At 36.8% G+C, this 16,791-nt stretch overlaps 1 protein-coding gene across 1 annotated transcript; it reads left to right on the plus strand.

Moving 5' to 3' along the window:
* Positions 1–532: 532 nt before the first annotated feature.
* Positions 533–10,115, plus strand: LOC120313419 (vomeronasal type-2 receptor 26-like). Its single transcript, XM_039355331.1, has 7 exons — positions 533–592; positions 1,633–1,817; positions 3,362–3,647; positions 4,774–5,610; positions 7,308–7,457; positions 8,637–8,768; positions 9,177–10,115. Exons 1-7 carry the CDS (start codon positions 533–535, stop codon positions 10,113–10,115), a joined length of 2,589 nt encoding a protein of 862 aa, XP_039211265.1.
* The last annotated feature ends 6,676 nt before the right edge of the window (positions 10,116–16,791 follow it).

Genomic DNA, 16,791 nt, shown 5'->3' on the forward strand with positions numbered 1-16,791 from the left:
GGAACAATGGAGAAAATATTACTTGGAAGTGGATTTTTCCCCACTTCCAAATAATAAAAAAGTAAATCACACCCAGCACATTGGTTTCTATTGAAATCGCATGATATTGCATCCTCTCCAATCAGTAGAGACAGACACCTAGATGAATAGATGTTATTGTACTGGATTGCCTGTTCCTCCCATATATTTCAAGGGTAAAGTCAAGGTGTGTGAATAATGACATATTTCTTCTCCCATGAATTTGGAAGGAAATCAGGTAAGATGTTTGGAGTGCCAACACAGAAAACTCCATACTTTGGAATCTACACCTTTGGAATTAGAACTTCAGATGAATCTGGGACAATTCGCTGCAGGACAACTCACCATGGCCAACTCGCTGCAGGACAAGAGTTACACTAATGTCTAAGAAATGGTGGAATAGAATGATTTAAAAAGGGATATAAAAGGAGCGACAGAATGAAATGGGAATGACAAAAATTGAAATATATTTTTATTTATTTTAAATAATTATATTACATTGTAAAATTGTCCCATGGCGACTTGTCCCATGTTGAGGTGGCCAGAGCCAGTTGGCCACAATGAGTTGGCTATGGTGAGTTGTCCCATTCTGGCTTCAGACTAACTTTCATCCTTGAAGCAACTGATTTTCCAGGAAATATATGTAATTAATTTACTTATACTACATCAAATGGGTTTTGGAGAATGCAATGTATAAAGGTCTCAGGTACATATTTCGCAGAAAAACACAAATCTGCCCATCGTATAGCATTGACCATAGACTCAGCTTCTCAAATTTTGTTTACCCCTTCAACTTCATCCTTTGTTGCTATTGCACTCCTACAGCACCATCTCTTGGCCCCCTACTAGATAACATGACAGAAAATGTCATCACATTATGAACAAGTCAGTAACAGGCCATTTTTCAGATTAATGCACCAGGGAATTTCGACTAGATCTTATTTGTAATCATGAAGACTGATAGTCTTCCACATTTTGAAAGATACAAGACATTTAACAGGGCCCTCCAATAGGTTGTCCAATATATCATCATCTGGAGTTAACCATTCTGGAGTATCTGACTTTCATTGAGGAAGATAATTTCATCCAGAACAGACAGAATAAGAAGGAATTATAATGGCCTGCTGACTAGTTCAAGAGCGTTGAACATTTTAATCTTTAGAATCCCAAGACTATGTTTATAGACTAAAAACAATCAAACTTCCCTGAATTGTTGCTTTCTTGACTCTCAGATTAGGATTATTCTCCTGAGCCGAACAACATTCTTTTTTTCAACTGCACACTTTTGTGGCAAAGCTATTTCCCAATTCCCCTTCTAATTATTAAAATCATGATTATTTATTCTCTGAACAAGGTTTATGGGATTTCCACCACCCCAATTAGTTACCAATCAATATGCAGAGGTTGGAGTAAAATCAAGCAAATACTCTAGCAGTCTGAATTTGCAGATAACTCTTCCAAATCTGGGGCCAAACTGAAACTTCTTCATTGTAGTTATGGTCTTCTGTGAACTCTGAGATTTAACTCTGTGCTGAATAAAGAACTATAGGAAGGATCTTCTGCAGTATGTGTCAAATGTTCCTGTTGCTGCATAAACAAGTCTTTCTGCTTCAGCTTCTGTCTCAAATTCCCTGTGCCTATATGCTGATGAAATGTCCACTTAAGGTGATAATAGAAGAAAAGGAATGGTTCCATTACTACAAGCCAGGAGACTATTTAATTACTGGAATAATGTCTGGGATCGTATCTCGACTGTACCAATTTTCGTTCTCCGAGCCTCCAACCTACCAATTGAAAAGGTAATTGTCAGCAGGTCCAGGATTCTGGTGATTGATTTTAATGTCTTTTCTAGCAATTATTTCCTTTCCCCTATTCCTCACTTTGAGAAAGGCAAGTCATTATTGCTTCTCAAAATTTGCTTTGGAGGAAAGGCTCCTAGGGAACATAATGATTTTGTAAAACCTGAGTTTGCAAAGTTCCTTTTAAGTTCTTCCACTAGTGTTAACCTCAACAACGGGCAACACTGGGCATTGCCAACACTGTCCCAGGATGACTCTTACCTGGATGGGGTTCTACCTGCTTTCAAAATGATTACCTTGCTACTGTGGAGACTCAGCCATTTATTTATATTTATTTTATTTATTTATTAACAATAGTTAAGCAATAACTCCCAATAAAGTGATTGAATACCTCAGAGCAGAGGGAGATCGCTTGTACTTTCTCCCTACCATTTCTTCCCTTTCCTTACATTTAGTCTGTAATTCCTACCACCCTCTCCACTCTTTCTTTCCACCCTTTAACACTTCTGCTACTTTTGTGGTTACCCTGTTCCTTTTGGTTTAAATAAAATGCATACCTTTTAAAAACCAAATTCAAGGAGGGGAGAGACTTTATATGTTAATGTTTAGTCACAGAGGATCATATTAATTGTAGTTAACTGTAGAATATAGGGAAATAATTCTAAAGTCATGAATATTCTGCAGCAAATCTCTAGATCTAAAGAAGGCTTATGAAGAGATATCCATCTTCAGATAGGAAATACCACTTGCTAATCTAGCACTTGAATCCAGCTGTTAGTCATCTCCAGGGGGATATAACAGGAAGAAATCCTATAATATGAACACAACATATACATGTATACTTGGTAGCATCTCTCATTAGCATTCTGGAGGACTGGGAAGACACAGATCTTCCCTTAAGCATTGTGCTAGGATGGGGGTTGTGAGCTGTAAGCATATCTAATATGGTGCCTGGGGTAAGGGCATGATTTTAATTACATTTTATGGATTGTTGCAAACTGATATATTATCTCTGGAAATAGGTAAGTAAATAAAATAAATGCTTTGATTTTGCAAAAGGTTATTCTAAACAGATTGAAACAGTTACAATAGTAATAAACCTCCATGCTTTTCTTTTTGAGTAAAAGAAAGTACAAAGGCTTCTTACTACTGTGATTGTTTTCCTTACCTGGTTACTAAAGTATAAGAATCATTTTCCTCATTTTCCCCCCGTCATAATTTGGAGATAATTATAGGCAGAATCAGTTCTCGTAATTTTGGTAGGATTCTTTTGATCCTGACATAAGAAGCTTACTACATCTCCCTGATATTTCTTTTGGCAAGAAGCTCCTAGTGGTGTCAATGAGACTGTTCTTCTAATAGAAATTTCAAAGATATCTATCACCTGCAAAGGCCAAGTAAATTGAATAATTTATTTAAGTAATGAGTGTTTGGTTATCTTTTTGGCTTTCCACTATATAGCTATAAAGCTACAGTAAATATGACATGCTTTTATAAAAATCCAAATTGAAGATGATGACCTTTGGAAATTTCTTATGTTGCAGTGAGAACACCTTCTACCACCTTCTGCCCTTCTTGTTGGCTGTTCATGAAATCAACCAGAATTCAAGGCTCTTACCCAACATCACCCTGGGCTACAACATCTATCAGAACTTTTTCAGTGCAAGACTGACATATGAGGCCATGATGGACCTGGTGTCCACAGGGCAGGAGAACATCCCAAACTACAGATGTGGAAGACAAAAGAACCTGCTGGCAGTCCTTGAAGAGGTGGATTCTGAACTCTTTGATCATGTTTCTAATGTCTTGAGCATCTACAAAATCCCACAGGTATAAAGCGAAATGAAATTAATTCCATATTGTAAATTCTTCAGATATATAAATATATAAAAGGCAGCACTTGTATATATTTTTCGAAATAAATTGAGTCAGAGAATAAATATTAGAAGAGCTGAAAAGTGACCAATACAAAAGAGCTGGTTTTGTATACAGAATTATAGAATAGAAAAGTCCAATTCCCTGCACGGGCCAAGAATGGTCAGACCACTACAAATAAATTGCTGTCCAATATTTCCTCAAAAATATCCAGCGATGGAGCTCCAGGACACAGGATGTTCCAACTCTTAATAACTTTCAGTGAGGAATTCCTCATTATTATAATCTTGAGACTGAAGTAAAAATTTGGAAAGAAAGATATGAAAGAAAAATGAATGGGTCAAGTCAGCTTGAGGGCACCTCCAGAAATCAACTTTTACATACTTTCTCCAGTGTACAAGACAAAAGAAAGTATATCATAATATTCTTTCCTATTTTGAACTGGAGCTTGGAACAAAGTGAGGTTATTAAACAGACTTCTGCATTCCATATGTCTGAAAGAAATTTAATCAATTAAAGAGTTCACATAGAAATATTTGAAAACAATTATATGAATGAAGACAAAGAACTAATATAGCAATATTAAACAATTGCTAGGGGGGATATAACAAACAATATTTCAAGTCCAACATATGAAGCAATGAAATAAGCAATAATATTATATGAGAATTTTAACTTGTTTGTCAGTTTAAAAATATATTCCATGAGTGGGTGGGTGACCACAGAGTTACAAAGTGGGTAAAAACAGAGTATGTAGGGCTCATTTGAGCGTACGTTGTTGACAGCAAAAGTGCCACATTGCATTTACTTCATCACTCAGGCAAAACTGCATGGGTAAGGGTTGACCAGAGAGATGTGCTCCATCAGGACCACCCATGAACACCACCCACAGATAAATCAGAGCTCCCTAGTTTCAAAGGGAGCATACAAGACAACAGAAAGAACATCAAGGGAGTCAGTAAAATTCATGCAGTTATTATTTGAAACTTCTCTCAGCAGTAGAGAAAGGCCCTTAGATTTACCATGTGACTTTTATCATTAAAACTGACCCAAATTACCAATACCTTCTGTTTTATCTTAGATCAACTATAGTGTCATCAACCAGATTGCTGAGCAAAATAAACATTTTCCTTTTTCATATCGGATGACCCCAAACCAAAAACCTCCCTACTCTGCAATTTTTAAACTGCTCCTGCATTTCCATTGGACGTGGATCGGCCTCCTTTCTCTGGACAATGACAGAGGAGAAAAATTCAAAAGAAGCTTGGAAGCTCTTGCTCTAAAAAGTGGGATTTGCATTGCCCTCTCAGGAACCATCCCAGAAGCAAATATGAAGACAAGTGCTAGAAACACCCTCATGCAAGAAAAATGGGAAATGTTCCTTTCTCTTATCAAGAGTCAAATAAAAATCATAGTATGCCAACTGGATTTTAAGGCCTCAGGGATACTAATATCAGTAATACAAGAGCTTGATAAGAGTAAGAAATTCATTGTGGGAAGAGTGTGGATTGCAACAACTTTGACAGCTTTAAGTGTAGTTCTTTTTGACCTCTTGGTTGATCTCCAAAATAAATATGCTTTGTTTTCCTTCCTCATCCAGACAAAGGGAAGGGCTCAGTATTATGACTTTAAATCTTATACATCTATGGTCACAGTGTATGGAAAGGAAGCATTCCAATGTTCCATTTCAAGTCCTTTGTTATCTAAGAAGGTTTGGAAAAAATGCAAAGAAAAAGAGAACTGGGAATTCCCACCCCATGATGTGATTGCAAGAATCCTCTCTCAGGATCCCTCCGGTATTTCCAAAGTAATTCAAAATGTGGCATGGGTCCTCAGTGCTGCCTCTTCCTCCCAACAGAGTAAGAGGAGAATGCAAGTTGGATATTATGAATCATCCCAGATCGTACAGCCATGGCAGGTAAGTCTTCTTCTTTGAGGTTCTACTGATTTCCCCCTTCCAATTGTTCAATATTAAATTAGATGTAGAGAGGGGTGGAATATTCCAAAGAACAATTGTCCAGTTTGTAGTATTTGAGAGTGAGTTTGAGAACGAGATGATGGGGAAAAATCTTCCAAAGTTAAACAAACTGTACTGGTATAGGATGCTTTTGTGACAGAAATAGCTCTATGCTGAGAATGTGATTTTCAAAATTAAATAAGCATCAGAATATTTCAGCAATCTTCAACCCTTTCTTGTGATCACAAAGTGATCTAGTTTCCAAGCTAAGGAGTTAGGCTTTCTTGTTTGTTCTGGATTGAAATTGGACTTTGCTAACTAAAGATTTCTAACCTAGCAACAAGATATAAATCAATGTCTTTTCAAAGCATCTTCTGAGGGCCAAAAAAGTTCATCCACACATCTCCTGAACTAATGCATAGGCTTCCATAGCTAGTCTTTGAAAGAGATAATATCACTATGCAATTTGTATTGCATTCCTAGCACGGAGTTAAGCACTGCTAACTTCATCTTGATCAGGACTGATGGTAAAATTATATTCTCCATCTTTTCCCATTACATATCTCAAATGGTCTTACTGCAGGTGGGGCTGTGATGGTGAAACAATAAAATGGAGAACATAAAACATAGAATAAAAGAGTTGGAAGGGATCTCAGAGATTTTCTAGTCCAACCCCTTACTCGAGCAGGAGAGTCTATAACCTTTCAGAAAAATGGTTGTGCAGTCTCTTTTTGAAGCTCCAGTGATACAGCACCCACTACTTCTGAAGGCAAGCTATTTCATTGGTTGATTGCTCTCTCCATTAGGAAATTTCTCCTTAGTTCTAGGTTGCATCTATCCTTGGTTAATTTCCACCATTGTTTCTTGTCTTGCCTATTGGTGCTTTGAAAAATAGTTTGACCCCCTCATCTTTGTAGGAGCCCCTCAAATATTGGAATAGTGCTATCATGTGTCCCAGAGTCCTTATTTTCCTTAGACTAGACCAGTGGTGGCGAACATATGGCACGGGTGCCATAGGCGGTACTCAGAACCCTCTCTGTGAGCACGCGCACCGTCACCCCAGTCCAAGTTTCATCTAGTCTACAGCTATTCAGTTGTTCTTGCCTAAGTGCAAAACCTTACTTTTATCTATGTTGAATTTCATTTTGTTAAATAGGGCTCCATGTTCAAGTCTGTCAAGATCTTTTTGGATCTTGGGCTTGTCTTCTGGGGAGATGGGTATTCCTCCCAGTTGAGTATCATCTGCAAATCTGATGAGTTCCATTTCAATTCCCTCATCTAGATTTTTTATAAGATATTGAAGAGAGTTGGGCCTAAAATGGAACCTTGGAGTATCCCACAGCTTATTCCCTCCATATGGATGTAGTTCCCTAGAGGACTACACATTGGGTACAATTTGTCAGCCAGTTATGAACCATCTGGTGGTGGTGTTGTCTATCCCACATTTTCAAGAATGTGAGATAAATGTCTGAAAAAGAGCTGTGGAGCCCTGGAGAATGATGAGAGAAGCTTCCCATGAAATGCTGAATGAATCTCTTTCAGACTGTAGAGGTGTTCTGACGAGGTTGAATTATTCAGAGTACTTCTAGTCCAGAATATTAGCAGAAAAACATTGAATAAAGGCTCAAATTGTAATTTTTTTTTCTCTTTTTCTGCAGCTTCATAGGTTCCTGAGAAACTTCCAACATCACAATATTTCCAGAGATGGGATTTATTTTGATGAAAATGGAGTTCCTCTTGGTGATTTTGATATCATGCACTGGACATCATTTTGGGAAAAGTCTGATGCAGGGGTGAAAATTGGGAGTGTAGAAAGAGAAAACTCCTCGGAAGTCAAGATTTCCATCAATCAGAGTGCCATTCAATGGCCAACATTATTTAACAAAGTAGCTGATGTTGCTTGGTTTTTGTTCTTCTATTTACCTCCATATGTGCAATCTTTTCTGCTCAGAAATAATACTTATTGAAGCCAATTGTGATGATTTCCAAATAAGCCTCATTAATTTATTAGATAACATTTTATTTTAGAGGTTTTTCAGTAATCAATCACACATTGGAACCTGCTGTACCATCAATTGTATTATGGGATTTGCAATCTATATTATTAAAAGGAATAGGAAGCCATAATTTACAGTATATCAAATCATCTTGTTTTCAGTAAGAGAAAATCCAAAATGTCTATGGAGATTCTTGGTGATCTACTGACTGAATGGTGGAGCATGGAAGGATTTGGAACTGCTGAAGGACTATGTTGTAAACAGGATATAGATTCAGCAGTTCCAAGATTCCACACCCATTTGCACTATTCAGGTGACCCTCCAAGTAGCCTTAACAACTCTCAGAAAGACTGCTAATGACCAGATGACTGCAAGGAATATAAATCCTTTCATCCTCCACCATTCAATCAGAAGTGAAGAAGCTTCTGAGATGAAAGACGAAATGTCTTCAAGGGAAAACAAAGACCAGTTGCCTTTTGAAAAAGTACCTTTGGAAAAATCCAGAATATGAAGAACTTATCCCACTGAATTGTATAAGAGAAAGATGTCATTAAGAATGTGGTGAGGGAAATGAGGGCAACTAAAAAAGTCATTTACATAAAATTATACAATGATCAATTGTAAAAGAGAAAAATAATGACTGAAGAGAAAGCTAAATTTTGGAGGTTTCCTGAGAAAGCAAAGTTGGTAAAAAAAATAAATTATAGCATTCTCATAAATGCCCTAAGGAGAAAAAACTTTTGCAATGGAACTACTTTCCTTTGGAAAGAAGAATAAGGCAATGAGTCTGTTTTGGGATCTGCAATAGAGATTGATAGAGAAAGACAATCATCTTTCTTTTGCCGCTTTCAAGCAGACTAATAAAAGCCCATGCCACCAGTCCTTGACTGATTTTGCTCAGTGTGCTTCTGAGCTTCTGGAAACCAGTTGATTTCAGTAAACTCTTCTAATTCATATATTGCCCTGACTAATCTTTCTTTTTATGTTTAGACAGTGCCTTATTCAAGATGTACAGAAAGTTGCTCCCCAGGTTATGCCAAGCTTGTGAGAGAGGGGGCACCAGTTTGCTGCTATGACTGTTCTCTGTGTATGAAAGGAACATTCTCTGTGCAAGAAGGTATAGTAGGTGGCTCCAAAAAGAAAAAAGAAAGAAAGAAAAAAACAGTATACAATCAATATTCTCTCTTGCTTTGGGGGGGGGTATTTGATAAAGAAGCAAGAAAAACATTAAATTTCTTGAAGGCATCCACAAACATTTCAAAGATTAGGCACTATCACTAAATTTTGTTTGATGATGTGAACATTAAAATAAATAATGAAAGGTTGTTGTTTTCTATTGAGTTGTAATTTTCTTGTTTGGTTTCAAGCAAAAGGAGAAGCTGATAATCACATTTATCTTTAGCATTTAAAACAAAAATGTCGACTATTTTAACAAATGTTGTGTCATATGGATATCACTGGGCAGAAATATTATATTATTCCTTGAAAATGAAGTAATTGATTTTTGTTATGGTTTTCATGCTCCTACAGCTGCAGAAACAGATACATGCTAACAATTTTTTTTCAGATGCATCCCACTGTGATAAGTGTCCAGATGACCATCATTCCAATAAGAAGCGAGATCAGTGTGTCCCCAAAACTATAAGCTTCTTATCTTATGAAGAATTGTTGGGATTCATCCTGGCTTTCTTTGCCATTGTTTTGTCCCTGACCACTGCCTTTATTCTGGGAACCTTCATTAAATACCGAGAAACTCCCATAGTCAAAGCCAACAACTGTCAACTCACCTACATCCTCCTGGTTTCACTCCTGCTTTCTTTCTTGACCTCTCTTCTATTCATTGGTCGCCCCATGAAAATGACTTGTTTTCTTCGACAAACCATTTTCAGTATTGTTTTTTCAGTTGCTGTATCTTCTGTTCTGGCCAAGACGGTAATGGTGGTGGTGGCCTTTCTGGCCACAAAGCCAGGCAGCAGCATGAGGAAATGGCTTGGGAAGACTCTGGCCAATTCTATTGTCTTATCCTGCTCGGGTATTCAAGTAGGCATCTGTATGATATGGCTGGGAATTTTCCCCCCATTCCCAGATTCTGACTTTCATTCCCAACCAGGACACATCTTGTTGCAGTGCAATGAAGGCTCGGTTGCCATGTTCTACACTGCCCTTGGCTACATGGGTTTTCTGGCTGCCATTTGCTTCTTGGTGGCATTTCTGGCTCGAAAGCTGCCAGGGAGTTTCAATGAAGCCAAACTGATCACCTTCAGCATGTTGGTTTTTTGTAGTGTATGGATCTCCTTTGTACCCACCTACTTGAGCTCCAAAGGGAAATACATGGTAGCTGTGCAAATCTTCTCCATCCTGGCCTCCAGCCTGGGTTTACTAATCTGCATCTTTATCCCCAAATGCTACATTATTATTCTGAGACCTGCCATGAACACAAAAGAAAATCTGATGATAAAAAATCATTAAGTCTCCTGATGTTGGTCTTTATTTTTGTACAGTTTACATTCAGTATAAAATCACATACTTTGAAGTCATGTTTTATGTGTTGTAGCTTATTTTTCTTCATTCCATGTGAATTTTGTATTATAATAATTGAGTAGTAATGTTGCTAAAAATAAAATTATTTGAAATAACCATATCCTTCAATTGCCACAATCTGAATTCATGTTAAATCATAAGTATCATCAATGACATTAATAAAATTTCTGAAACCAGGCCAGAGATGTTCTAACATTGTTTTAGATTAAATTAAAGACTATGGCTAATAATGATGTGTGTTTTTGTTGCTATATATGTTGGTGTTATATTTTTTTGGGTGGGGGATGATATTCTGACTTTTAAAAATAGTTAATTTCAAATATATATTTGATTGGTCTCTTCTGGCTGGATAATGTAAGATAATAAATAGATAGGTAGGTAGGTAGGTAGGTAGATAGATAGATAGATAGATAGATAGATAGATAGATAGATAGATAAGGAGAAACACAGAGACAGATAACATTATATATATTAAGAATAGATAAAATATCAACATGAACATTGGGGCAACTTTTATTTTTTTCCTCCATACAAATAATTTGGGACAAATTATTATTTTACACTGTCTTCCATCAAAAACTCTGAATCATTTGAAAAGAAAAATCATGTAGACACCTGATATGACAATGAAGGTGTGCTTATGAGAAGTATTAAAATGGATTCTTGTTTTTTATCCATGTCCATATCCATTTCCATATATATATACTGTACATATAGTGTGTGTGTGTGTGTGTGTGTGTGTTTGTGTGTGAGTGAGTGTGTGCTGCCATCCTAGCAATTCAGCGATACAGCTGAAGAAATCCTACACACTTGGCTTTCCCTGAATGTGCTTTCAGTTGATTCTTATCATTTGCTTCTAATCATCTCAAATCCTGAAACCAACATGTTTCAAAAGGGAAGGGAAAAAAATACTCCTAATGGGCAACTTGATATTTTAATTTTTCATAAACATCATGACAACTTTTATTCTCATGATTTTCATATATATGAAATTACTAATGGACTCAGTCATCACGTTGTCTATATATCTATATCTATAGATATAGATGTAGATATAGATATAGATATAGACATAGATATAGATATAGACAACATGATGACTGAGTCCATTAGTAATTCTGTGGTACATATAAGCTTCTTCCAGCTAAGTCTACTATTACACCTGCCAGTACATCCTCTCTTCTTCTGGCAATAACCATTTTTCCACATCAAGCAAACACAGTTCTTATTATTGTTAGTAAGCATACAATTGTATATCAACATTTGTTATACTTTTCTAATAATATCAGTTTAAAATATTTTTTCTAGCCAAAGCATATCTCAATTTCCACTTATTTAATCCATATCCTATTTTTGCTTTTTTTCATTTCAATTTTCCATCCATGGTCAAAGTAGTGGGTTGGAGGCTTAGAGAAAATATATGGGGAACGACGAGAAAATATTTTAGATGTTATTGCAGTAATCAGGTAATCTCCTGGCTTGTAGTGATTAAACTTCTTAAATTCTTCTATTGTCACCTTCAATGGACATTTCATCTGCATCGTGGCACAGCGAGATTGGGACAGAAACAGAAACAGAAAGAAATGCGTTTTCAGCAATAGCATTTGAAGATATTGATGGAGATGCTTCCTAAAGTTCTTTCTCTGGCAAAAAGTTGAAGTTCAGCGGTCTCAAAATAGCTCCTCTGCAGTGAAGATTTTCCAGTTTGTCCCAGTTATGGAAGAGAAACCTGCAGTTTCAGACTAGCATAATCTCTGCCTAAGTCTACTTCTTCTCTCACTAGCCAGTGGAGAAATTTTAATTTGTTCTTATTGTGTCTTGTGTGAATGAAACCATCTTCTTCAATGAAGGTCAGATATTCCAGAATGCTTATCTCTAGGTAATGATATATCCTAACATCAATATTGTTTTGAATGATTTTTTTCTTGAATACTGCACTCTTTTGGCCTCTATAGAGAATAAGTTCATCTGGATTGATTATCAACTGTCATGTGGCATCAACATCTACTGACATCATAACTGGATCATTTTCAGGTTGATCTGTCCATAACATGGACCTTCATGTATCTCAGTGACACACACTTTGACACTACTTGAGTCTAGCCACCTTGATGCTGGTCATGTTCTTCTCTTTCCTTCTCCCTTTTCCCAGATCTGTCTAGTACAGTACATCTTTACAATGCTATCTTGAGTAAGAGGAACTTGCCAGAGTAACCCAAGCCCTTTTCACCCTTGCCTGGATTACTTCAATGTGTTGTACATGGGTTTCTTCAAAGACCGTTCAATAGTTTCAATTGGACTAGAATGCAATTACTCAGCTGTTGGTGTGTCAAAGGGATTCTGCACTGATTTCCTATTAGCTTTGGTCCTTACTAGCTTCTAAATGCAATTCAAAGTTTTTGATTTTAAAGGTCAACTCCCAGAATTGTCCACAGACTTCAAAATTTCAAAGATTCAGGAACATTGGATTTTTGGGGGGAGGGCAGTAGTGGGATTCAGCCAGTTTGCATCATTTCGGCAGAACCGGTAGCTAATTTTTTGTTGCCCAGGCTCGGAATAGATCTTCGGAAGCGGCATCCACACAAAGAACCAGTTTTCCCCATATTTGAATCCCACCACTGGGGGAGAGAGTCAACTACATTTGAATTAGAAAGATAGAAATACTGTGATCCTTGTTTCAGAATGTGTGAGAACTGTTTTAAGTCATTTGGATTTGAGCACAAATCACGTCACTGAATCAATATGCTCTTCAGTACACTAACATTTTTTCTCTCTTTGCTAGTCAATAGATAGTTAATCTACTTTCATTAGATTTCCCACAGTTGGTTTGACAGACCAAGGGAATACATTCCTAGGGAAAGCCTGTTTCATTTTTAAATGCCATGAGGTATATAAATGTCCTATTGATCTGATGTGAAGAATTCAGTGCTGTGCCATCCTGTCTTTATAATATTATTCTAAGTACAGTATTTTAGTTAAGTCCTTGTATAATTAAGCCAGAGGTGAAATATCATAATCCAGACTCTGAATAAAAGATAGGGCCCCTTTGGTAATTCTCTATTACTTCTTCTTTCTATCTTCAAGTCCCTGAAATCACCTGATTTCTTACTGATATAAGGGGCGACAGAAATATTATTTATCCCAATCCACCCACCTTCTAAGGAAACCTCAAAAAAATGTACCCAGGGAACAATGGGGAAAATATTACTTGGAAGTGGATCTTTCCCCACTTCCAAATAATAAAAAAGTAAATCAAACCCAGCACATTGGTTTCTGTTGAGATCTCATGATATTGCATCCTCTCCAATCAGAAGAGACAGACACCTAGATGAATAGATGTTATTGTACTGCAGTGTTTCCCAAACTTGACAATTTTAAGGCATGAACTCCCAGAATTCCACAGCCAACGTTGCTGGCTGTGGAATTCTGGGAGTTGAAGTCCTCATGCCTTAAAATTGTCAAGTTTGGGAAACACTGTTGTACTGGATTGCCTGTTCCTCCCATATATTTCAAAGGTAAAGTCAAGGTGTGTGAATAATGACATATTTCTCTTCCCATGAATTTGGAAGGAAATCAGGTAAGAGGTTTGAAGTGCCAACACAGAAAAGTCCATACTTTGCAATCTACACCTTTGGAATTAGAACTTCAGATGGATCTGTGATAATTCGCTGCAGGACAACTCATGACAGCCAACTCACTGAGGGACAAGAGTTACACTCAGGGCTTTTTTTCTCATAGAACACTCAGAACGGAGGTCCGGCACCTTTTTGGGATGGAACCTTTTAGGGTAGGCAAGGCAGGTTGTATTACGTGTGTGATTTCCGGCACGTTTTTTTTTTAGGAAAAAAGCACTGGTTACACTAATGTCTAAGAAATGGTGGAATAGAATCATTTAAAAAAGGATACAAAAGGAAAGACAAAATGAAATGGGAATGTCAAAAATTAAAATATTTTTTTTAATTATTTTAAATGATTATATTAAATTGTTAAATTGTCCCATGTTGACTTGTTCCATGGTGAGGTGGCCAGAGCCAGTTGGCCACAATGAGTTGGCTATGGTGAGTTGTCCCATTCTGGCTTCAGATTTATGTTCATCCTTGAAGCAACTGATTTTTCAGGAAATATATGTAATTAATTTACTTATACTCCATCAGATGGGTTTTGGAGAATGCCATGGATAATGTCTCAGGTGCATATTTAACTGAAAGACTCAAATCTGCTCATTGCATAGCATTGAGCATGGTCTCAGCTTCTCAGATTTTGTTTACCCCTTCAACTTCAGCCTTTTTTGGTATTGCACTCCAAAGCACCATCTCCTGACCCCCTACTAAATAATGTATGACAGCAAATGTCATCACATTATGAGGAAGTCATTAACAGGCCATTTTTCAGATTAATGCACCAGGGAATTTCGACTAGATCTTATCTGTAATCATGAAGACTGATAGTCTTCCACATTTTGAAAGATACAAGACATTTAACAGGGCCCTCCAATAGGTTGTCCAATATATCATCATCTGGAGTTAACCATTCTGGGGTATCTGACTTTATATTGAGGAAGATGATTTTATCCACATCAGACAGAATAAGATGGAATTACAATGGCCTGCTGACTAGTTCAAGAGTGTTGAACTGTTTTTCCACATTTTAATCTTTAGAATCCCAAGAATAGGTTTATAGAGTAAAAAAAAAATCAAACTTCCCTGAATTATTGATTTCTTGATTCTCAGATTAGGATTATTGTCCTGAGCCAAACAAAATTCATTTCTCTATCTTCACACTTTTGTGGCAATGCTCGTTCCCAATTCCCCTTCTAATTATTAAAATCATAATTATTTATTCCCCTTTGAACAAGGTTTATTGGATTTCCACCATCCCAATTAGTTACCAATCAATGTGACAACAAATGGGATATACAGCACCTGAAAATCTGATTTATAACAGCCTCCTTCTATGATGAGAGCAGAGGTTGGAGTAAAATCAAGCAAATACTGTAACAGTCTGCAATTGCAGATAACTCTTCCAAATCTGGGGCCAAACTAGAACTTCTTTACCGTAGTCTTCTGTGAAATTTGAGATTTAACTCTGTGCTGAATAAAGAACTATAGGAAGGATCTTCTGCAGTATGTATCAAATGTTGCTATTGCTGCATAAACAACTTTTTCTTCTTCAGCTTCTGTCTCAAATTCCCTGTGCCTATATGCTGATGAAATGTCCACTTAAGGTGATAATAGAAGAAAAGGAATGTTTCCATTATTACAAGCCAGGAGATTATTTAATTACTGGAATATTGTCTGGAACCTTATCTCTACTGTACCAATTTTCATTCTCCAAACCTCCAACCCACCAACTGAAAAGGTAACTGTCAGCAGATCCAGGATTCTGGTCTTTTCTAGCAATGATTTCCTTTCCCCTATTCCTCACCTTGACAAAGGCAAGTCATTATTGCTTCTCCCAATTTGCTTTGGAGGAAAGGTTACTAGGGAACATGATGATTTTGCAAAACCTGAGTTCCTCCACTAGTGTCAACCTCAACACTGGGCAACACTGGGCATTGCCAACACCGTCCCAAATGACTCTGACCTGGATGGGGTTCTGCCTACTTTCAAAATGATTACCTTGGTACTGTGGAGAGTCAGCAATTTATTCATATTTATTTTATTTATTTATTAATAGTTAAGCAGTAACTCCCAATAAATTAATTGAATACCTCTTAAAAACCAAATTCAAGGAGGGGAGAGACTTTATATGTTAATGTTTAGTCACAGAGGATCACATTAATTGTAGTTAACTGTAGAATATAGGGAAATAATTCTAAAGTCATGAATATTCTGCAGCAAATCTCTAGATCTAAAGAAGGCTTATGAAGAGATATCCATCTTCAGATAGGAAATACCACTGGCTAATCTAGCACTTGAATCCAGCTATTAGTCATCTCCAGGGGGATATAACAGGGAGAAATCCTATAATATGACCACAACATATACATGTATACTTGGTAGCATCTCTCATTAGCATTCTGGAGGACTGGGAAGACACAGATCTTCCCTTAAGCATTGTGCTAGGATGGGGGTTGTGAGCTGTAAGCATATCTAGTCTGGTGCCTGGGGGTAAGGGCACTATTTTAATTATATTTTAGGGATTGTTGTGAACTGATATATTATCTCAGGAAATAGTTAAGTAAACAAAATAAATGCTTTGATTTTGCAAAAGGTTATTCTAAACAGATTGAAACAATAAAAGAAAGTACAAAGGTTTCTAACTATTGTGTTTGTTTTTCTTACCTGGTTACTAAAGTATAAGAATCATTTTCCTCATTTTTCACCCCAAGTCATAATTTGGAGATAATTGTAGGCAGAATCAGTTCTCGTAATTTTGGTAGGATTCTTTTGATCCTGACATAAGAAGCTTACTATATCTCCCTGATATTTCTTTTGGCAAGAAGCTCCTAGTGGTGTCAATGGGACTGTTCTTCTAATAGAATTTTCAAAGATATCTATCACCTGCAAAGATCAACTAAATTGAATAATTTAATTAAATAATGAGTGTCTGATTATCTTTTTGGCATTGCACTATATAGCTATAAAGCTACAGTAAATATGAC

Source organism: Crotalus tigris, unplaced genomic scaffold (assembly GCF_016545835.1).
Source record: "Crotalus tigris isolate CLP2741 ecotype Arizona unplaced genomic scaffold, ASM1654583v1 scf7180000018682.9941245338:1185362, whole genome shotgun sequence".
In the NCBI taxonomy this organism is placed as follows: domain Eukaryota; kingdom Metazoa; phylum Chordata; class Lepidosauria; order Squamata; family Viperidae; genus Crotalus; species Crotalus tigris.